At 45.0% G+C, this 21,898-nt stretch overlaps 3 protein-coding genes and 1 long non-coding RNA gene across 4 annotated transcripts; 1 reads left to right on the top strand and 3 right to left on the bottom strand.

The window, feature by feature from the left end:
* The first annotated feature begins 21 nt into the window (after positions 1-21).
* On the top strand, positions 22-1,831 carry LOC114786164 (uncharacterized). Its single transcript, XR_003749171.1, has 3 exons — positions 22-174; positions 320-376; positions 857-1,831. It is a non-coding gene; the product is annotated as an uncharacterized LOC114786164 (long non-coding RNA).
* capn9 (calpain 9) lies at positions 378-7,251 on the bottom strand. The gene is made up of 20 exons (XM_028973034.1): positions 6,942-7,251; positions 6,224-6,293; positions 5,827-5,945; positions 5,597-5,730; positions 4,890-5,058; positions 4,479-4,562; positions 4,318-4,403; positions 4,133-4,210; positions 3,729-3,889; positions 3,356-3,510; positions 3,069-3,277; positions 2,887-2,923; positions 2,718-2,798; positions 2,121-2,178; positions 1,952-2,016; positions 1,779-1,847; positions 1,617-1,695; positions 970-1,086; positions 812-870; positions 378-696 (listed from the first exon to the last, which is right to left on the bottom strand). The coding sequence occupies exons 1-20, from the start codon at positions 7,137-7,139 to the stop codon at positions 670-672; spliced, it is 2,055 nt and encodes a 684-aa protein (XP_028828867.1). The 5' UTR covers positions 7,140-7,251; the 3' UTR covers positions 378-669.
* Positions 7,252-7,580: 329 nt separating this feature from the next.
* Positions 7,581-12,147, bottom strand: taf5l (TAF5-like RNA polymerase II, p300/CBP-associated factor (PCAF)-associated factor). The gene is made up of 6 exons (XM_028973497.1): positions 12,036-12,147; positions 11,534-11,675; positions 11,337-11,441; positions 11,057-11,250; positions 10,401-10,982; positions 7,581-8,872 (listed from the first exon to the last, which is right to left on the bottom strand). The coding sequence occupies exons 2-6, from the start codon at positions 11,670-11,672 to the stop codon at positions 8,075-8,077; spliced, it is 1,818 nt and encodes a 605-aa protein (XP_028829330.1). The 5' UTR covers positions 11,673-11,675; positions 12,036-12,147; the 3' UTR covers positions 7,581-8,074.
* Positions 12,148-13,773: 1,626 nt separating this feature from the next.
* Positions 13,774-21,229, bottom strand: LOC114785214 (kinesin light chain 1-like). Its single transcript, XM_028971093.1, has 15 exons — positions 21,135-21,229; positions 19,283-19,499; positions 18,945-19,181; positions 18,563-18,656; positions 18,252-18,522; positions 17,584-17,671; positions 17,392-17,493; positions 17,081-17,254; positions 16,889-16,988; positions 16,746-16,798; positions 16,587-16,663; positions 16,388-16,496; positions 16,201-16,308; positions 14,442-14,576; positions 13,774-14,349 (listed from the first exon to the last, which is right to left on the bottom strand). Exons 2-15 carry the CDS (start codon positions 19,469-19,471, stop codon positions 14,239-14,241), a joined length of 1,848 nt encoding a protein of 615 aa, XP_028826926.1. The 5' UTR covers positions 19,472-19,499; positions 21,135-21,229; the 3' UTR covers positions 13,774-14,238.
* Positions 21,230-21,898: the final 669 nt, after the last annotated feature.

A 21,898-nucleotide genomic window follows, 5' to 3' on the forward strand; every position in this document is an offset into this window, starting at 1 on the left:
AATTCGCAATGGTATGTTTGGATTGGGTCGGCTTCACACGTTGGAGGCTTGGAGGGTTCTACATCGAATTTGTGCTTGGAGCTACCGATTCATTTATATGACATGAAAAAATGGTAGTGAAAAAATGTGGACTGATGACACTCTGGACAAGAGCCTCTGCACAATGCCGTAAATGTGAATGTTTTTGTCTTTCTGTGACAGTCTTCATTATATGAAGGGTGGCATCAAGAAGTGACTGAATGAGTAATCACATTTATGTACGGTGTAACTTTTACAACTAAATATTTACAACCTTCATTTCGTGTGGCATTACTTGTAGGCATATTATTTGCGATACTGCCACACAGCCAAGACTTTGGAATCAGAAGCAACATAGGTTTGTTAATCATCTTTTTATTTTCAAACCATTCCTCCATCCAGAGCTCAGTATTTGTTCAATACCATAGAAGTCCATCCGCTAACTTTCAACACATGAAAATAAGTAAAAAAAATTAAAAAACACAACATAACAGAAATACAGTCAAACTGAAAAAATTTAATTGCAAAAGAAAAAAAAAATCACATAAAATGTGGCATGTTCTCAAACAGCAGGTCTGATCTACATCTGATCATCTCTTCCACTTGGTAATCTTGCATCAGTGTCTGCGGTGATTGACACCCTCTTGATCTTCAAACATTCATGGTCAAGAAAATGAACTAGAATACAAAAAAAAAAAGACGACAACGAGTGTGATAAATGCAGGACTTTACATCCTCATTGGACATTAAAAGCTGTTGCATGTTTAATTGAAAGAACCTTGAACAAGCTCACCTGATGCATGCTCATGGCCACCTCTCCTGTGTTCTTTTTGTCTAGTGCTTGGAAGGTCCCTGGAAACAGAGCGGTTGAGGAAATAGCTTATGAAACAGGACTTACGAAGCGAGCCATGTTCATGTGTATTAAAAGGACGGGAAAAAAAGTCCACTCACGGAACATGTTTTCCAAGCGCACTATGCAGGTCAGGTAGTCGTCGAAGTCGATCTCGAAGTTGTCATCTCCGAAGCGCAGGCCAATGAGCTGCAGCACCTTGTTGTTCAGATTCATTCCTGTCCAAAGCGAACACGTTTGAACGTTTTTGAGTACACACACAACACCACAATGATGAAAGTAAAGAATACTGTCTGTCGCTGTGACCCTTATGAACGCACTACAGGAAGTAAATACAACTGAATAAACTGTGGTAAAATCACTAACACCCTTAGTTGCAAAATGTATCCCATGCTTTTGTGCAATAAAACCCTTTCTTTATTCTAAGTTTAAAAGCATTAAATATGAATTGGAATGTTAAAAAAATATTATTTTTTTTTTCATTTAGATATGTAAATTAGAATGTATAAATCACAATTTTAGTTTAAATAATGTGGAAGTAATCGAGAATCAGATTGATCTGGACAATCAGATTAGATTAATAAATGCACTGTAAAAATAACCGGCAGATGTTTTTTTTGCCCAGCCCTAAGTGTGACGTGCCTGGGATGTCGTGTGGATAAAATACACCCGTCTTCACGAGACTGATGCACAAGTACAGAAGCGCGGTGTGTAATCATCTCGAGTGGATCAGCTCTCTCTCTCTCACCTGCTGCTCTGAGGGCAAGCCGGAGTTCGAAGGTGGACATGCGTCCGGAGCGGTCCGTGTCATGTGACAGGAACAGCATCTATGAAAGCATCAGAGAACTCCTCTAGAGCTGTTGATGTGACACACATGGCATGGTTGGGCTTTTCTGTGGTTTACACCTACCATCCATTTCTTCAGCTTGTCCCAGAAGATTTTAAACTCCTGGAATTCCAGCAACCCCGAGTTGTCAGACTAGATTATGCTGTCAAGGTAAATGTACGGTCATAAAAAAAAACAAAAAAACATAAAGGGATTGAACAGGATGAGATCAGCCGATAATGAACTGAAAAGGATACGTCCATTAGGTTGATGATGCTGTGGCAGGTGCTGAGGCTTAAACCCTCAAACTGAATCTCTTTCCCTGTAAACAAAACCGATTGAACAAATGGGGAGACTGGACACGTGCAGAAGAGCGACACTGTAATAGTCATCTGGCACACAGGGGCAAATCCAGCATTGACTCACTTCGTGCGAGAACCCCGTTCAGAACGTGCTGCAGCTCTTGGGCACTAATGGCCTGGTCCTACAAAATTAACAAAAAAAACATCGAATCAGTTTCTACATTAACAGACCAGTAAGTGGAGCACATTCAACAATATTCTTATTATTAATAATAATGTTAATAAAAATAACTAAAATAACATGATCAGTGTTATTACTTTCATTGACTAGGAAGAGAATGCATGTGAAGTGATTGTCACTTGTGATACACAGCAGCACAGCACACGGTGCACCCAGACGCACCAGTATAAAGCCAATTGAGACATACAGTATGTGATTTTGGGCTATATAAGAAATAAATATTGTTGTTATTTAACAGTATAATATTATTATGAACAACAATCAACGTGTTATTACATTCAGTGACCAGTAAGAGGTGCACTAACACAGTCAGGAGTAGTAACGCTCATAATAATAATAAGAATAATAACCCCCTTGGAATCAGTATTATTACAATTAATATCCAATAGGGAGCACTAGTCCAAAAAAGTTTAAGTAATCATATTTATTATCTTCAGATTATTGTTTCTATAGAAATGTTCAGTATTTACTAGCTCTTACCGAGCCAGACACCTGCAGGAAGAGCTTCCTCAGGAACTTCTCCTCATCGGTCTCCTGCGATGGAGGGCTGGGCTTGGGAGGCTACAACACACACGTACACACACACACACGCTTAAAAATAATTTACAAGCCACTGATTTCACAATGCAGTTAGAGCTCAGGAACTTACCTCTGGCAAATCAGCGGTGATGGTGCTACCCATCTCACTAGGGAACAAACAAATGAAGATGAATTTAGACTCGTGAACAAACACACACACAACATCCTCCATCTCATAAATTCATCAGTGTTGTACAAAAAAAAAAAAGAAATAAAAGAAGAAAAATAAAGAGAAAGGAAGGGCTCACATACACACTGCCGGCCTTGGCCTCAGAGAAGATGCGCACCAAGAAGTCGGCCTCTTTGTTGGGCTGGAAGGTGGTGGGCACCAGCAGGTACTTTCCCGGCGCCAGCTCGAAGCGCTCGGACACCTCCCGCGTGTTGATGTAGGTGCGGCTCCGTGCCTTGGAGGGGTTGTAGCGGAAGAAGTCTTTGCTCAGGTGATCTTCACCCTTTGGTGCCTGGTGGAGAGAAAGGGACAGTTGAGAATGACGAACTCCGCCGCAGCTGCCAGCAGATGGGACCGGAGTCTTTCTTACGTCATAGACGGCAAAGCCGATGGTCTCCAGGTCGAGTCCCTCTTTCCTGAGTTTGCGGCGGTTCTTCTGCATCAGGGCGATGATGACGCTGCTCTTGTTATCCCCGTCCACGTCCTCCAGCGCCAGTTTGAACTGTGGATTTGTCCAGAATGTGTCTGGAAAGCACCAAAGAACAAGTTCTTTAAAGGTGGCCAACCACTGGGTCACAACCAATTACTGCGACCCAATTAAGGAGCGCACGGTTTCTGAAGCCTAAATGAGATCAATTCTCTGCATCCTATATGCATCAGCAGTTGTGCCTTCTTGTGCCGCGCACCCCCCCCGAGTTGGAAACGGAACTTCTTTCATAATGACGAGGAAACATCTAACTCACCAATAAAGTTTCTGCAGCCCCCCGCTGTGGTCCCACGGATCCAGCTGCCCTCAAAGAGGTTTGTCTCCCACGCCTTCGAGGTGTCATCTGTCAAAGCGTCAGGGGACAGGTTGCAGATTTCAACCCGGTCGTAGTTGGCCTTGAAGTCCTCAAATTCCATCCTTAAAAGTACAACAAGAAAAGAATTTCATGTTTCAACATTTTAATGTCAAATAAAGCAAAACATGATGTGCTACAGTGACCAAAAAGCAGCAGAGATGGGAAGTAAAAGAAATCCATATACTTGTTACTGTACTTTATCTTTAGAAGTGCTTAGAAGGACTACTTTTCACTTTTATACTTTACTTCAATACTTTAACTTGGGTAAAGCATGTTGATTCAGTACTTTTACTTTATCTGCTCACCAGAATTCACCATCATCCAGTGAGTTCTGCATGAGGCGCGCCTTTTCCGCCTTGTCAATCAACGTCCATTCTCTAGAGCTGCATAAAACAGGGGGGGGTCACATCACAAGTCCATCTCTCAACCCAGAGCCCCCATCTCACACAAAACAAAGAAAACAAAGCGTCTTTCTGAATGTGGAACTCACTCGTCACTCCATTTTCCATTCCACTCCACTTGGCCCCATGGGTTTCTCACCCGGATCAGACGGACAGTCTGGCCTCTATAGTTCACCTGGCAGCCAGAGGGCACGTTAGCGATACAAACCAACCAAATAACTGTAAAGGTAGCTCAAATTCAGCTGTCTACCTCCTCCAGGCCAGTGATGGAGTAGGCGTGGCCTTTCACCAGACCAGTGGGTGTTTGAGCTTCTGACTCAGCAGAGCTGCTGATCTATAGAAAGAAGGAAAGAAGCCCCTTTTAAATGTCACATTTAGCTTTAGGGTGACATCCATTCAATAGTGTGGATTGCAGGTCTGTGGCGCTAGGCTTACACTACCAGTGTTGCCAGATTCTAAATTCTATGCAGACACAATGAATTGACACATGTTTATTTCTAAGTACTTATGCAGGAAAAATAAGGGTGTGTTTTAATGCTGGACCATGTATTAACGTGTGTGGACATTTGTGCCTGTTTTGGAAAGTGTTGAACAGTTTCTGCTGGATCTGGCAACACACGTGTCTCCAACGCTTCATCTTTGCTTCCAAAATCGGACTTACATCAATGGAGCAGCCCATCATGGAACCTCGATCCAATGCCTTCCTAAGGATCTGGAAGAGATTGCTTGGTGCGGTCTTGGTTTCATACACCTCGGCCACACCCCCGGTGAAATCCTCCATGGCCTCCAGCGTGCTGCCTCCCTTCAGTGCTTCATAGCTTCCATTCAGTCTATTCCAAGGTACAATTAGGACGTCACCAACAACAAAAAACACTTCAAACAGGTTAAATTATTTACTTTACTTTACTTTACTTTACTTTATCAATTGGAAGATTGTAAGCTGTTGGCTCATTGTTCAGTCATGATGGGGTACTTAAGAATACAGTATAACTTAAGAATAACAGAGAAAACTATTTAGTTAGTGGAGCCTGACTCGCATGCTGCCATCCCAAACCAAGCCGAGAAGTTTCCAGCATTCCCACTGAATTGCTGATGGATTTAAAAGTGAAAATGGCTTACATCTCAATGAACAGAAGGCAATCCAACCATCACATTATATAGCTTTCTGACTAATTGAACTCAAATCTCAGTTTAATACGGTCAACCGCAGCAAAATGGCCAGGGGTGCAGAACAATGTGTTTATGATCCTGGATTTTGTGACCCTTTCCAGGACCAAAGCTCCATGGTCTGAGGTGAACTGAATCCAAGTCAGTTATTGATTACAGCCAGCGTGTGTGTGTGTGTGTGTGTGTGTGTGTGAGGCGTACTTGGCGTAGGCTTTCTCCAGCAGGGCGCTCCAGAACTCGTTATTGTCCAGCGAGTGGAGGAAGACCAGCTTGTTGCGAACCGTGGGCAGCCTGTCGTCCACCACCACATCCAGCCATTTATTGTGCTGCCAGAACTGGGGAGGGAAAGACAGAAACATCAGGGAAACTACAGTAAATTAGTATTATCTCTGCAGGATACCATCCATGTCCGGGACCATGGGGACGTTCACCTGGAAGTGGAAGATTCCGGCGTATCCGTGCTCAAAGTCCTGATCGGGGGGAACAACTCTAGCCAGGATGTCCTTCTGAAGGGTTAAAGAAGCGATGGCTGCCAGCAGCCAGCAGTCACCTATCAGAAGAGAGATAATTAAAGTAAGACATCAGAACGACCCTCCGCCAATCAAACACATTTAAACGCTGCTCTGGTTTTCTAATTTGATCAGAATTACAGGTTAACAGTGAACAGGGAAGAAAATGTATATAGTGGAACAGGTTCTTCAGCAGAGGTTCTCTGGATGAGCTGATATCTCAGATTTGGATGTTACGTTCTCCTCAGAGATGTAGTCCTGTCCTGTTACAGTATCTGCTCCGATCTTCTGTTTCGTAACATGAATGGGCTCCACATACCCAGCTGTCCTTGGCAAATGTCAGTTCTGTCCGCTCCTCCGAGGATGAACTTGGGGTCCTCACAGATTTCCTGAAACCCAGGGAAACAGAGAGTTCAGGTCAGGTGGATGCAGTGGATGGAAAATGAAAAGGAAATAAAGAAATGTAAAAAATCAGGGAGTGACTGCAGAGCTGTTTGCTTCGGGTGTGTTCACATTCTTGGCATTTTTATAATCGTCTCCTGTCCCTTTTTTTTCGAACAAGCGGCGGAAACCCACACAGACACGTACGTCTTCACACATGTAGCTCGGGGGACAGTGGAGGGACACGCCCTTGAGAGAAATGCACTTGATACAGCTGGCCTTCGATGAGGACACTCGTCCTGTCTTTCTTCTAACTGTTGGTGCAGTGTCCTCCATCTGCTGAGGAGACAATTTCTGTGTAGGTTTCTGTCCCCGCAATCTGTCATGTTACGCTGGACCACTGAAGTATCACAGTCACTTCAAAAGCTAAAGGTCCCAAACTGCAGGAAACCTGGAGAACAGGTTTCTAAGACACATATGGGGGAGGACAGAAGTCCAAACCAGAGCGATTAGTTCTGCAACTAGTCAACCTCTGCACATCCTGAAATCCTTCTTTCCCCTACACCACGTCGTCCCCGGAGAACTCGACGAACTACTGAGCGTGTGCGAGATCTCAGCAGGTTCCTGAGCTTTAACGTGCAGGTGCAGCCGCCTACCCCAGGCCTCTTCCACATGAAGTTGACGGGGATGCTCTCGCTGTAGAAGAGTGAGGAGTCCACGGCGGGGAAGTCCGGGTCCTGGAACAGGACCTTCCTGCGCAGGCAGTCCTGCCGGATCTCCTCGTACGAGCGGCCGTCGGCCTGCGTGCTCTCCACCAGCGGGGTCTTCGCCGGGCCCCCTGACAGCGTGGACATGTTCTTCGTCTGCGCCAGAGACCTACCAGAGAATGGACAGAAATCCGAAAGCGACCGAGCGAGAAAACACAGTGCAGGCGCGGTGCTGATGGAACGGTGTTTTATGGGTGGGTGTTGTCTGATCACCATCAGAAAAGACCGGTTGGCTCCACCCGCTACAGCGAAGCAAACTGGTTTGGCTTCCCCGGTCACACCTGTCACACCTCACTTTGTACGGGAGTCTCCCATTGGCCGAGGACGTTTCCCGGTGTGAAAGAGTAATACTGAGGGTGAAGCTGAAACACATACTTACAGCTCCGGGCTGGGCATAGCTGCCATACCGGTCACATGGTTTTCTTATTTCGACTGTAGAATTCCAAAGGACAGCAGACTGAATAGATTGCGATTTTTTATTTTTTTTTTATTTGAAAAAAAATGACAAAAAAAAAATCCGATTATGCACCTGCATGTCAACTCGACTGCAGTAAAACAGATATCCTATAATGATAAAAAACGTAAACAAAAAATATGTACCTCAACACACAACTTCCACTACATTTTTTTGTAATATATATATATGTATATATATATAAAAAAACAAAAAAAACAATTTAATTCTTTACAAAATACATATTTACAACCCTTGGTAGACAATACAAAAAGAAAGCTGGAAAATGCTGATACACATTCCTCTCTCTCTCACTCAGATCAAGCATGCTTCAGGGTAGCTCTTTACAAATGCATGCTGGGAAAAAAAATAGCACAGTGTCTGCCCCCCCTTTTATAAACAAGCAGCCAATGAAGGAACAACTCCGTGGATTTATGTGCAACACATATGGCTGCTAGAGCTAGTGGAAGAAGGAACACTTGGAAAAGCTTGGAACAGCATCTCCATAACAAAACATTATGGGTGACCTCCAGGTGAAAGAGTGGCCTGATGCATCATGGGACAGCATCTAGAGCTCCATCTTCTCGCGCGCGGTGCCCGTCACCATCAGCAGGTTGCAGGCCATGAACTGAACGTTCAGGACGTTGCTGGTGTTGCCCGTGTACAGGCCCACCAGCTCGCTGCTGGAGCCGTCGGCTGGCGTCCCCCCGTGGCTGCTGCGCACGTCCCACACGCGCACCGAGTTGTCCATGGAGGAGGAGGACACCAGGCTGGAGTCGGGGCTGAAGCTCAGGCTGGTGATGGTGTCCGTGTGACCCCTCAGGTCTTTGAACAGGGCCCCCGAGGCCAGGTCCCACAGTTTCAGGCGCTGGTCCTCGCCGGCCGACGCTAGATACTTCCCGTTGGGGGAGAAGGCGAGGGTGAGGACGGGTCCGCGGTGGCCGGTGAAGAGGCGGACCGATGACCCTTGCTGGGTGCTCCACAGCCGCACGGTTTTGTCCGTGGAGCCCGTGGCCACGTAGTTGGAGTTGGGGTGGAAGCGGACGCAGTCGACGTCGGCGAGGTGCCCGGCGTACAGCCGCAGCGGGTAGGTGCGGGCAAAGCTCCAGAGGCGGGCGGTGCGGTCGTGCGAAGCGCTGGCGAAGTACAGGCTGCAGGGGCTGACCGACACATCCCACACCGGGTAGACGTGACCCTGGTACAGTGCGGTGTTGGTGAAGCTGGACAGGTCCCAGTATCGGACGGTGGAGTCCTCCGAGCAGGAGAGCAGGCCGGAGCTGTCCGTCAGGAAGGCGGTGCGGTACACCGGGCCACAGTGGCCCCGCAGGGTCTTTATCTCGCTGCCTGAGGCGTCTTCTTCGTCCGCCTGGGTAAACACCACAATAAAAACCCATAAGCTTCTCCCCAGAAGTCATGGTGAGAAATCTAAATGTTATAAGTGATTAAATACCAGAATTCCAGAAGCCACCCACATCGCACACAAATCACTCAGCAGTAAAACACGAAAGAAACTTTTTAAACGGAACCTGTTTATCCAGGAAGGATCTTAAAACTAGGCAAACCTCCAAACCCAGGACACGACCAATAACACCGCAACACCGCCACACGGTTTGGTGGCTTTAAGGCGTGAGAAACCAGGAAAGCTGATTCATAAAAACGCATAATTCAGCTCAATGACAATCTAGTTTACATTGTTGCTCGCTCAACTAAGGTGACGGGGACATATTACAAATATAAATAAGATTTCTGAAGCCAGTTTCAGACCGGACATGGCCGCGGAGCTCTGGAATTCGCTGTTTTATATGACACGCACATCTGAAGAGCGGTTGGAAGAGCACTTTGATGCCTGTGCACTGTGACACATTGAGGCATGACCAATACACCACCCATCGAAGCGGGCTACTAAACCAGAACGGAGGACAGAGGTACCAAGTTGATTATACTGATTTCATTCGTCTTACCGCAACAACGCCAGGAAGTCAGTCGGCTGGAGAAAAACGTTGCTTTGAAGGTGAACGCTGCTTGTTGGCAGTACATACCAATCAGAAACTGTGATAAATATAGACCTACTTCTCAAACTGAAATAATGAGGTATAGTTACAGAACGCATTACGTGGTGGGATCGTGGGGGTGGTGCACAGAAATGGCTTTAACAACACCGACTTTAGGGTCATTTTAAATCTTCTGAACTCTGGATGACTCCATTGGAGTCACTGTGGGACAGTTTTTTGTTTTTTTTATAGAGTGAATGGTCTGCTATCACAATTCTTATGCGTTGGCATTCATGATGCAGAAATGGTTGTGACATATAATGTCTGGCGGTTTTAATAAGATATTACTTAAAGGTCCCCTATCATGAATATTTCACTTTGTGAAACTATAGGCTGCTCTCCTCCTGGTCCCGCCTCTCTCCTCCTCATTTGCATTTAAAGCTACAGACACAGAAACCGCACCATTTCTGTGCATCCTGGGAAATCTCATAGTGGGACTTGATTAAAGTGGCTGTAATTCTGCACCAAGGCTGAATTTCGGAAAGACACTTCAGATACAGTATTAGGGGAACATTTAGACCGATATAAAAGCAAAAAAAAAATATTTCAGGGGAACTTTAATAAAATTTGTTATTGTATGTGTCAATTTCTATATTTTTATACAATTAAATATTAAATATGTTGAAAAAAAAAACAAACAAATTCAAGGGACCACGTGAATTAAACACCAGAAATGTCTAAATTATTCTCCTCACATTTCCCACTAGATGTTCAGAAAATATGTATTTCATATCAATACAGCTGCACCAAACAAGTATGCAGCAGAATTTAATACCTGTTAAAACAGGTGACCATGGCCCAACCACAGAATATCTGCCCCACCCCAGCCCTGAGGTCACTCACTTCCTCCTCCAGCACATCACAGGCCAGCCGAATCTTGGACACGTCTGCTCGGTGGGGTCCGGCCTTCAGCTTCCGCGCCCGCAAGCTCCACAGCTTGACGGCGGAGCTGTCGAAGCCGGCGGCCAGTAGTCGGCTGTCGCCCGACACCTCGGCGGTGTTGAGCTGCTGCTCGGTGTGCTGGAAGGCGTAGAAGCAGACAGTGGTGAGTGAGGGCGGCCCGTCCCTCACGCGCTTGATTGAGTCCTGCAGGGCCTCGTGCGCAGCCTCGTTCTGCGGGAGCCCTGACCTCAGATCCACTGGCTCCGCCCCATCAGCTCCATCCACGCCCACCCAGGGGGTGGTGCCTGATGCGGAGGAGGAAGAAGTGTTGTTGCCGGAGGTGTTCCCAGTCCCGTAGAGCTGGTAGTCAGTGCAGCGCGCTGCGGTGACCTCCACCTGCAGGTGAGTGCTGAGGGCCCTGCAGAGGGCGCTGTTGTCATCGCTCTGCAGGTAGCGCAGGAGGTAACTGTAGGCGTGGTCTGTCAGATGCACCACATACTTGTTCTCCAGCAGGGCACACAGCCTCGGGTTGGCAGCGATGTCCTGCAGAGATGACAGTCATCACCAGTGATGGTGCCAAGCGATGGGCTGTGATGCACGGTTCGAGTTGAGATTACCTGTGAGGTGAAGACCCCACGCAGCAGCTCCACGGTGGCCCTCTGGTCGCCGTCCTGCAGGAACAGCGCGTGGAAGCGGCTGTAGAAGGCATCCACTGCGGCCTTCAAGCCACAACGTGCCATGTCCAGGTGCAAGTACAGGAAAAGCGGGAAGAGCGTGCGGCTCACCTCTCTGGCCAGCGGGCTTTCAGCCTCTGGGGGGAGAAGGAGCACATCGGTGACATGGGCGTCGCTTCTGAAGAACCGGCCTTTTAGCAAAAGCCACGTCTTCGACTCTCACCCAGGAGGAACGTGCGAAGCCTGGAGAACTGGCTCTCATACTGCTGAGGATCGGCCTGGCAGGGCGCAGCCGAGACCACGTTGGCGCAGCCGGATTCTGTCTGAACTGAGAGGGATGACCAGCAAAAGGGACGGAGTGAGAAACGGGACGGAGAGGGACGCGAACGTGCGGCGCTGACGCGGCACAGGACCTCCCACCTGTCAGGTTGGCGGCCATCTCCTCTGGGGACTGGGAGAGCTTGGCGCCCTTGAGCGAACTCTCCGTGTCCACATACTGCCTCCTCTTCAGGTACTGAGTGACGGCATACTGGATCTGCTCGGTCCGCACCCGCTTCATGGCCTGAGAAAGGGAGAGAGACTGAGAAGCTACACACAGTCTTTAAGGACACCTCAGTACAATTCTGCACGCTTTCAAGTTCAGGAAAAGGTACGATCAGAAGAAATTCATAGAATTGGGTCTTCAGAGGTGCTGCCATCAGACCACTAGTTTTACAAAAAGAAACTCTCTTCTGATCGGATTAAGTGCTTCCAAGCTGCACAGGTGTATTCACGAGTGTATCGTGGCCAGTCAACTAAACGGGGCCTGGCCGGCAGCCGTTAGCCCGCGGCGCCAGTTAGCATTAGCCCCGGTGGACAACGACCGGCTCCGCGGGCTGCGGGACGAGCAGCGACCCCGGCGGCGTCACGTCCGAACACGTACTGCACATGTCAGTCCCGCTGGTCTGCGCGCTCCCCGGACACCCCGTCGGCGGAGAGCAGCGCACGGAACTCCGCCGAGTTTACGCCTGCGAGCAGGCGACCGCGCACACCCGCCGCCGCCGGAAGTTAAGAGCACTACTTCCGGGCCATGCAAAACTCAAACAATAATACATAAAAACTATAATGTGATGTTGTATCGTTTCAAGCTGAAATATAAAAAAGTATGTTTAAGTTATTTAGAATTGCACGCAGAGTAAATCGCACATCGGTAAACATAACGTTTTTAAGCGTGCTGCGCATTCTAGCTCGTCGCCACAGCGCCACAAACTGGTAGTGGCCAGAAATATATTAATGAATGAAATTAATGGGGAAAGTTAATCAAGAGAGTTTATTAATGTTGTTATAATACAGATTCATTTTATGTTGCTTATGAGAATATATGAAAGCACATGAAAGAACATGAATAATCCTAAGCAAATTCCTGAAGAGGTTCAAAGCATGAAATTGAGATACATCTATTTACAGAGTGTCTGAGCAGCACTTACATTCAACATTAGACTAATGTACTGAGACAGACCAACTTCTGTAACCTTTATAAGATTAATAGTAATTGTAATATTCAATTGGTGGTGATGGTCCAGTGAGCTAATCATGAAGGAAGCAGGCGAGGTTCCTGACAAGGGACTGGCATTTCCAGGGGACGGTACACTGCTCAGTGGCACCTCAGTGGCAGTTCGGGATTCGAACCGGCAACCTTCCGATTACGGGTCCGCTTCCTTACCCGCTAGGCCATCCATATCATCAACATGTACAGATTTACGTTAATTTCTAAAACAGATTTCCTGACTACATGAAAAAACGGTAGGTATTTAAAGTCTTCTGTTCTATTCCATTCTATTCTATTCTACTCTATTCGCTCGAGCTTGTGCGGTAAATAAGCGGTCAGCGAACTTTAACTTTCGTTCTATACTATCTATCCTTTCCATATGATTCACTGCTTGCAAACTTGCTTTGGTGATTGGTAGAAGTGTTATGAAAGTTTTAAATAGTTTTATTAAATTAACATTTTTTAAATAAAGTCTTTGATTTGCAATTCTCGGCCACCGTCGTCAGGTGATGCGTGATGTGAAAACGGATGCTGAATAAGTAAAACTGAGGCTTGGCGATTATGTTACTTAACAGTTTCATGTACTGAAGCAATTACAGTGATCTTAGTAAAACTACATTTTATTCACTTTCCACCCCAGCAGCTCGAGAATTTCATTTAAGTTTTGTTAATACTGGCAATGGTGAGAAGTGTTATTGTTGGGTTAGAATATATTTGATAAAGGCCATTCAAATGATTATTTTTTGGGGGTGTTAAAATCTAATGAGGAATAATAAATTTTTTTATTGCCGGCCAGTAGAGATTTGCAGTAGTTCAGGTGAGAGATGACCAGGGTCTGGACAAGTTTCTGAGTCACGTCATGTTTGATGACGTCATGTTTGATGACGTGAGGTATCTAGCATGATCAGTCTAACAATGTCAGTCTGTGGCAACTGCAAGCTTTCTTGCTTTCGTTGAATGATTCAAGATTCTGGATTCTCTATTTGTCAATTTGCGATGGGTAACTGTTTATTAGTAAAACGGCACTTTTCAGTACTACACAGTTCTTTACAGCAATTATTTTTTCAAAAAATGTTCAGAAATTTTCTCAGCAAAAAGGAACATGCTGCGTGTTAAATTCTAAACAGGTCTCCATTGTTTATACATTCAAAGGCTAAATATAGTGTTTGGAACATGGAATCAGTGTTCTACAGTAAATTACTTCTGTGGAAAAGTCACCAAAGTTTGCACCATAAATAATCTGCACATAAAGTGCAAAAGATATGTTATAGAAATGTTATTGATCGAAAAGGGATGCCTTCAGCAACTCCCTTTACATTTTAAGTGCAACAGATTTAACATATTTAACTCATCTGGCTTCGGTGCAGTAAAAAGCTTCTGCAATCATCATAAGCATACATCACATTTACATGCAAACAGCTGTTGCACACTGGCAGTTGTTGATTGAACCAGTTGATCACGATATCCATACCTGTATGTATAGAATTTTAAAGATATGGCTTTCAGATGCTGCATCCTGGGTGTTTTCATTCTTTCTCTTTCTCTTTTTTAGTGATATGCAACACAATAGGTAATTTGTTATAGTGCATTTGTCAGTTCAGTGCATTTCCTTGAGTGTTTTGTGCTGCCCATGAGATTTCTTTCCACTGTACAACTCCACAGCACTGGAACTGCGCTCCCTGCTGTCAGCCAGCATCCTGTTCATTCCCTGCATGGAAGGGAGAGTAAGAGAGACTCATTTCATCAGGTTGCAATTTTGGTGCAAACCTAGTGGGGGCTAATGGTGACTTGGCTTATTACCCAAAAAACGTTGGCGTTGGGATGCTCTGGTGGCATGGCCGATTGTATTTTCTTCACAAGCATCTCACTGCTCCTACGTAGCACATCCTTCAGCTTTCCCAGTGAAGCACTTCTCATCAAAGTACCAGTACCATCCTACACAAAAACACAGTACTAATGTGCAGTACTAATACTTTTTGTATCTGTATTTGTTGAGGAACCAATGTTCTTCATTTTCAGCATTGACAGGTCTGTTTTCTAAGTGTTTGAATTTATAGCAAATTGTATTACAGTCACATTACATCTTTAACAAGGTATTAGGCTAACATGTTGGCCACTATATTCAATTCTGACTCTATGATGATGTAATAAACCCCTTTTTCTGGCCATGGAAAATTCATTCTTACACCCAGCCTCTGCTCTGTTCTGTATTTGTGCCTTGCCACTCACACCAGTAGAGGGCGGAATTTGTTAGTGTTGCTATATTCCAGTTGACGGTGCTTCTCCGTTCATGAAAGACATGGACTGATGTTTCCTCTGTATTCATCAATTTTCTTTTCATTGATTCATGAAAGGAACATTAATGCAGCCGGTTGGCCATTACTGATCTTGGTGTTTAAAAAGATCCTTGCCTTGGTTGCCTTCATGACTACTGTATGTATGCATGCATTCAGAATGCATCTCTGCATTTGTTCAGATTATGTGAAGCTTGCCTATTGATGTCCAAAAAAAAAACATGGTAGCCAACAAGCTGCAGCTCCTCAGTTCAGTGCCTCCAGCACTCTCTGAAGGAGACGTTTTACTTTGAAGTTCAGACCAACCTATTAGGGCTTTAACTACTAAAGTGACCTGGGGTCAGAGCTTACGGGCAGACATAAAGCGAGCAGACAGCTTTAATATGCCTGTGCTGCGAAAGGAAAAGTGGGTCAGCCCTTTTGATGGAAGAAATGAATAAAAAACGCAACTTAGGTTAGCCAAGGAAAACAACAAATCCCTAATGGAGAAAATGAATTGACGAACGCGAGTGAAAAGAACAGCACGGAATTAACACTTAAGCCTTGGCTGCTGCAGCAGGTACTTCAGTGTCACATAGGTCATATCAGAAAGTGCTGAAGAAGTTCCTCACTGTAGGTAATCTCATTATTATTTTTAGAGGGTAAATTACTTAGTAAAATGTCAGCATTTCAGCAGAAAGTCTGCTTTTCACAGGCATTCAGTAGCACGGACAATCATGTAATCCATGTATACAGTATTGGGATGCATGTAGTCATAAATTATAGAATCTGAACATGATTCTAATCTTACCATAATTTTTTATTTAATCTCGTGCATTTACAAAAATGTACACACAGTAACTTGGTAGTCGTCAGAAATATTCTGTCTCAATGGAATTCTCAAGGGGACCCATATGGCCGTAAGTGAGATTTCAGGTGAAATTGAGATGTCAAATGAAAGCTCATTATCAGCTCATTCTTCTTCAGCAAAATTATATGAATAAATTCTTAATTATTATCCTTTAATAAACAAGATCCAAATAATGTTACATCGAACATTTAGAAGCAATTGGTGCCAAAAATTGAGAAAAAATACTATCAATTTCACAATGTTCAGTCATACATGTGTTTAAAGAATTTTAAAACATAAAATCACAAAATTAGATTAAAATACAGTCAAATAAGATATAAAGTTAGCTAAATGTCACTTATGGCGATATGGTTCTGTGCATTGAGTCTGTTTATACGTGTGTGTGTATGTGTTTGTATGTGTGTGTGTACTGCACCCCATTCCACTCAACGCTGCCCTCGTCTCTGGACTCATATTTGATGCTGGTGAGACTGTGAAGACTGTTGCTCCTGCGCTTACCCCCACTTTCACCATCCTTCAGAGGCTGAGACAAGTACACACACACCACATTAGTTCCATTAGCACAAGATTGAAAGAAATGCTCTGCAAAGAACTGCACCTACCTCCTTGTGGTATCCCAAGGCACACTCCTCCAGCGTCCGAGCTGCCTCCATCTTGCCCTGCCTCTGGTAGAGTTCTAGAAGACTCTGCAGAGCTTTACAAACTACGGGACTACACACACCCACAAACACACACAATTCATCCACACCTGCTGACCCCTCTACAGAGCTGAAGCTGTGAAAAAGCCTGGGCAGGTCGCACCTGTTCACCTTGCAGGCTTTGTACCATTCTCTGAATTCCCCAGAATGCACAGAGTAGGTGACCTCCCCGGTCCGGCCCTACAGAGAGGGGAAAAGGTGAAGTCAGGATACAAGATAGAGGAGCATGCATCATGTGCGGAGGGGTTGTCGTCGCACCCACTTTGCTCATGTCCTCTCTCTCCTCCGCAAACATCCAGATCGTCTTATTCTCGGCTATAGAAAAGGGAAAAAAGCAGGAGAAAAGAAAACATGGAGACGAAAGTAGGATGAAGTAGTGAAGTGAGTGAGGAAGGAGATGCTCACTGTCCACTAATCCGAACTCCAGCTCATGGGCGTGAGTAAGAATCTCTTTGTACGTGATCTCGGCCTCTTTCAGCTTTCCCTGGTTCAGGTAACATGCAGCCTGCGAAGGGGAGAAACAGACTGACCCCAGATCAGCTAAATAGACTCATGATAAAAGGGCCAGTCAGGGTCAGAGGTCGGAACAGGCCTCACCAGGTTTGTCTTGACCTTGGCCACCACGTGGTCATCTGGTCCCAGCTGCCGCTCGAAGATCTCCAGGGCGCGGCAGTAGTAGTACTCCACCTCCTCATACTTGCCCTGTTTCTGGGACAGCAGAGCCATGTTATTCAGCTGCTTCGCCATGTCAGGGTGGTCCCTGCCCAGAGCCTGAGGAAGAAATGAGAAAAACACATTTCATGTTATTTGAATGTGAGAATTTTCATAATAGTTGTCTCAAAATTGATCAAAAACAGTAGAAATGATGCCAAAATGGGAACCAGTTATAAGATTCTGACCATCGGTACCTTCTCACGGATCTCCAGTGCTCTTTTGCACAGAGACTCCGCCTCTTTGTAATTTCCTCTCTTCCCATGCATCACCACCAGGTTGTTCAGAGCTTCTGCAACCTGTAATGATCCCATGCACGCAAAATGAGGGAAAACTCAGCATGTCACCCTATAGCAAAATGGACAAGCCTCTGGCTGAACGCATCTCACTTTTTTGTGGTCTTTGCCTAGGGTCTTCTCCCTGATTGCGAGAATGTCGTCCAGCAGATAGGTCACCTCATCAAATTTCTTCTGGTGTCTGTGTTTAAGCCAGAGGGCAAGTTTGATTGGCCGCACCCGGATTGCCCTGCCTTGTTATGTCCCAGGGCCATTGTGGTTTGTGTTCTGCAGTGTGTGTGTGTGTGTGTGTTCGTTTCCTTTAAAGTACTTGTTAAGGTACAGACGTGGTGATGGGAGACTCCGCCCATGCTCTCATATGATGTCCACAGGATGCATTTAAGGAGGTCTCGTGCACAAAGTGAAAGTGAAGCGATGGCGATGGTGAAAGTGAAAGATGGCGGCCTAGTGCTCGTGAAGGAGAGGAGATTATTGTGTTGTTGTGGAGAGTTTTTGGAGTGGTTTGGACTTGTTTTGTTGCCTATTGATTTGTAAATGATCTTGTGTTTGTGTGCATTCCAGCCACCTATTCCATGCTCTTTGTTCATGTTCTCTACCAATAGACCCTGTTTGTGGATATTAACTACTGAACTGACTCAGTTCTAGAGATTTAGAGTTCAAGACCAGTGGTCCAGTAATGACCAGTAATAGCTGCAAAAGGCTATTTAACTAGTTTAAGGTTAAGAATTGTATGGTAGACGCGATAGAAAATGCACACACACCTGTAGATAGAGGCAAGGTTACTGAGAACATCATCTACTTCTTCGTTATCGTGGCCAAAGGCCTTCTCCAGGTTCTCTAAGGCCGATTTGAGGAAAATGATGGCTGCCTCATACAGGCCCTGGTCAGCATATTGCTTTGCAAGTTTGCGCAGTATCTTGTAATCAGAACCTTTCTTCTGCTCTGCATTGGAAGAGGAGAAATAAACACTGACAGCCCTGAAACAGAAAAAGTGTCCTCTGGCACTTCTCTTGAATGTGAGAAAAAGCGTTTGAATGGTTCTCAGCAGACTGGCAGTGGAGAAGACCCCTGCCTTGATGCTGCGGCATGGCAGTTAACTGCTCTTCCTCTTCTTTAGGGAAGATGTCATCCAGAAAATCCTTGAGACGTTCGCCCTCTGTTTCCTCCTGGGGTTGAAAAAGCAAAAACCGCTTCAGTTTTCAAATGTTCTTTTCCTGTTCCACCACACCAGAACTGGGATGCCATTGTTAGAGAAGACTTCAGAGGGCCTGAAGCCACAAATGCTAAGCAAAATTCATCTGATGGTTTGAACATGGTTTTCTAGAAATGTCAGCAAAGAAAAACTGCAACACCCTGCAGGATATGATTATAAGTTTCATTTATGATTATAATTTCAGCCTACATTGACTTTGCAATGTGCACGGGTTGTTTCACAGCAAGATGAGCGTTCTTACTGAAAACTGCCCCCACTCCGCCTCATCGGCCTTCTTCAACTGGTTCATGAACTCCAGGTGCCTGTTCTCCTCCTCCAACTGGGCCACCCGCTGCTCGCTCTTCTGCAGCTTCTGGCAGGTGAAGGTCAGCTCCTCCCAGAGCCAGCGGTTCTCCTCGTCCAGCTTCCGCACCTGGGACCTCAGCTTCAGCTTCTCCAGCTCCATCATATTCAGATGGTTTTGTAGGCCCAGCATCATCTGAGGAGGGAAACTTTCACGCTGTCTTCATCTGCTGAGATTTACTTTCAGAAGAAAATGATTCAGATTTCCTGAAATAGGACCAGAAGTGTCAGACTCACCTGAGCCTCTCCAAGGCCCAGCTCGATCCTCTCAACTAGGCTGGACTTGGTCTTGATCCTTTGGTGGACAGAGTTGTGCTCCATCTTCACGGCTTCCAGGACCTGGATCACCAGCTTAGTGCTGGAGATTATCTCCTCCTGTGAGAACCTCTCCAGCTTCTCCTCAAAAGGGTACACCATGGTGGACATGGTCCAGCAATGAAAAGGCTGCAAGGGTCTGTGGAAATCAACATGTTGACAGAGCACACATGATGGCTAACATTTCAAAATCTCATTGGTGGATGAATCCCTTCTTGGTTGGGGAAAGCTTATACAGTCCAAGAATGATCCAGACACACCTAACGACTGAACGCCATCTGCCATGAAGTTGAGTTTCTGAAGGATCTTATCTGAACTGCTTTTGATTTGAAGATTAGAAGATAAAGTCACCTGGAGAACGAACGATCAACACACATGGTCATTTTCTACTGAGAGTTCCAGCATCAGCAAGGGTTTAAAGGCCCTGGCATGAAAATGTCACTTTGTGAGATTATTTAACATTCATACGAGTTCCCCTAGCCTGTCTACGGTCCTGCAGTGGCTAGAAATGGCAAAATGTATAAAGAGTGCTCTGGTCATTCTGGTTCGCCGTTCAGAGAGCGGCAGCTCAGAAGGTCAGATCTGGAATTTGTCCCTTCATGTCATCTTACGTGGAAAAGTGACACGACTTCCTGTCTGCACCAATCATAGTGGTTGTGAATGGTGTTGACGTCATTTCTGTGAATGCACGCTTCTATAGGCCGCTCTCCTCCTCGTCCCCCCTCTCTCTTCCTCATTAGCATTTAAAGCTACAGACACCGTAACATCGTGTCCTGTGGAAATCTCATTGTGGGACTGGATCAAAGTGGCTGTAATTCTGCATCAAGGCTGAATTTTGGAAGGAGAATTTAGATGCAGTATTAGTGAATAATGAAGACTGATATTAAAAACAACACCTTGCACTTGAAAGCTTCATTACAATCTGAGATTCTTTTATTACCACACTCAGTCAGACACACAACTCTTACATAACATACACGTTTTGCCATAATCTGGAAAGATATTTGAGTGTTAACGCCTCTTAAGCGCTTTTGGATGCAGAGTGCAGACTTCCAAACAGTTGTGTTATTGTGTTTGTTCTCAACTTTATCAAAAACTATAATGCCTGTTCTTCTATATCTTCTTGTGTTTGCTAGTGAAATGCACGGATTCCTTAATTTTCCATCCTAGATGTGCATATTATCCTAAAAAGAGGCCTTAACAGTCCAGTGTGTTACTCAGACATTAATTTGCATGATAATAAATGCAATGACAACTGCTCCAAAATGAGTGGGGGAATAAGAGGCAAAATCAGAACAAGAACAAATAATTTGGGTCACATCAATAAAATCCTAAAACCAGGAGTTAAGCAAGATCAGAGGACAGGTTTAAACCTGCTGAACAGGAACATGACGAATCACAGTATGAAGGTAAGTCAGTAAAATCATAAAATGACGATTCACGCGGCTGCTATGAGGTTTTATTGCTCCATTGTGAGATTTTGTGGGTGCCAAGGAATATTTCCAGTTAATGTTTATACACATTTTGTGCATTTGGCATAAATGGAATTTATCTCTAACCCAAGCTATGATGAAATTCTACTTATAATGTCTGACACTTTGGGGGCAATATCATTGCTGTTTTGAAGGCAAATCCCCAAATGAAACACCAATGAAATATCTCCAATGGCTCAGTGTGTAGTTTTCTGAAAGTTTTCCATCTGTTTTTAATAATTTAAGTAATAACAAACGATGCGTTCTGACTATGGAATATACAAGTGTTTGCTTTTCTTTACCTGCCCGACTCCGATCCTCCTCCAGCAGTTGATGGGGATAGCGTTCCTCTCCTCCACCTAATCCTCCCCTCTGCAGATCGCTTTAAACGCCCCAATCCAGCACGCGCGCCGTGACGTCACGCCATCGGTGGGCGTGGCCACCCGCCGCTGGGCGGCGCTGTACAGAACCATTACTACATGCTGCAAATACAGTTCTGTACAGGCTAACATACTCTGCAGTTTTAATAAATGCACAGAGGACATATTTAATCAATCCTGAATTAACCTCTGAGCTTTTGCACATATCTGTTCATATTCATGTGTGTGTGTGTGCTTTACAGTTTACTGTTTTGTGTCCGCAGAGGGCTGCAATTTATTTAGCATGCATTTGCATCAAATCTATTAACAACAAACCATACAAGCATTGCAATCAAGGTGACTACTGCCATGTTTCTTTTTATTGTCATCAATATTTCATATTCAGGTGTCAGTCTCAGGAATAATTGTAGTTTAAGTATTTATCAAATACAAAAAAAGGAATACAAACACACAAATAGTCTCCTGTGCACTCATAAAACAGAATACACCACTTGGCTTTGTTTGCCGAAATGCCTGAAGAAAACAAAAGAAAAATTCCAACTGCAAAAAAAATAAATCTATAAAAGAGATCAACTCCTTTAAGAAAATGGCCATTAAAAAAAACAACTGAAAACAAACTCATAAGAATGCAAGCCAGGTTAAAATTGTGTGAAATACACAAAAGCTGCTTGTAAAACGCAGAACAC

The sequence above is a fragment of the Denticeps clupeoides genome, chromosome 3 (assembly GCF_900700375.1).
Source record: "Denticeps clupeoides chromosome 3, fDenClu1.1, whole genome shotgun sequence".
Taxonomy (NCBI): domain Eukaryota; kingdom Metazoa; phylum Chordata; class Actinopteri; order Clupeiformes; family Denticipitidae; genus Denticeps; species Denticeps clupeoides.

Bases quoted from the DNA above. Each gene is read 5' to 3' on its own strand.
- taf5l (XM_028973497.1), bottom strand. From the start codon at position 11,672: ATGAAGCGGGTGCGGACCGAGCAGATCCAGTATGCCGTCACTCAGTAC. The intron at 11,442-11,533 runs GTGGGAGGTCCT...CATCCCTCTCAG, and splicing joins GATGGCCGCCAACCTGACAG to TTCAGACAGAATCCGGCTGC. The intron at 11,251-11,336 runs GTGAGAGTCGAA...TTCTCCCCCCAG, and splicing joins GCTTCGCACGTTCCTCCTGG to AGGCTGAAAGCCCGCTGGCC.
- capn9 (XM_028973034.1), bottom strand. From the start codon at position 7,139: ATGTCCACGCTGTCAGGGGGCCCGGCGAAGACCCCGCTGGTGGAGAGC. The intron at 3,890-4,132 runs GTGAGCAGATAA...TGTACTTTTAAG, and splicing joins CTGGATGATGGTGAATTCTG to GATGGAATTTGAGGACTTCA. The intron at 1,848-1,951 runs GTATCCTTTTCA...AGCATAATCTAG, and splicing joins GCATCATCAACCTAATGGAC to TCTGACAACTCGGGGTTGCT.
- LOC114785214 (XM_028971093.1), bottom strand. From the start codon at position 19,471: ATGTCCACCATGGTGTACCCTTTTGAGGAGAAGCTGGAGAGGTTCTCA. The intron at 19,182-19,282 runs GTGAGTCTGACA...TTCCCTCCTCAG, and splicing joins TGGGCCTTGGAGAGGCTCAG to ATGATGCTGGGCCTACAAAA. The intron at 16,664-16,745 runs GTGGGTGCGACG...CCCTCTCTGTAG, and splicing joins AGAGAGAGGACATGAGCAAA to GGCCGGACCGGGGAGGTCAC.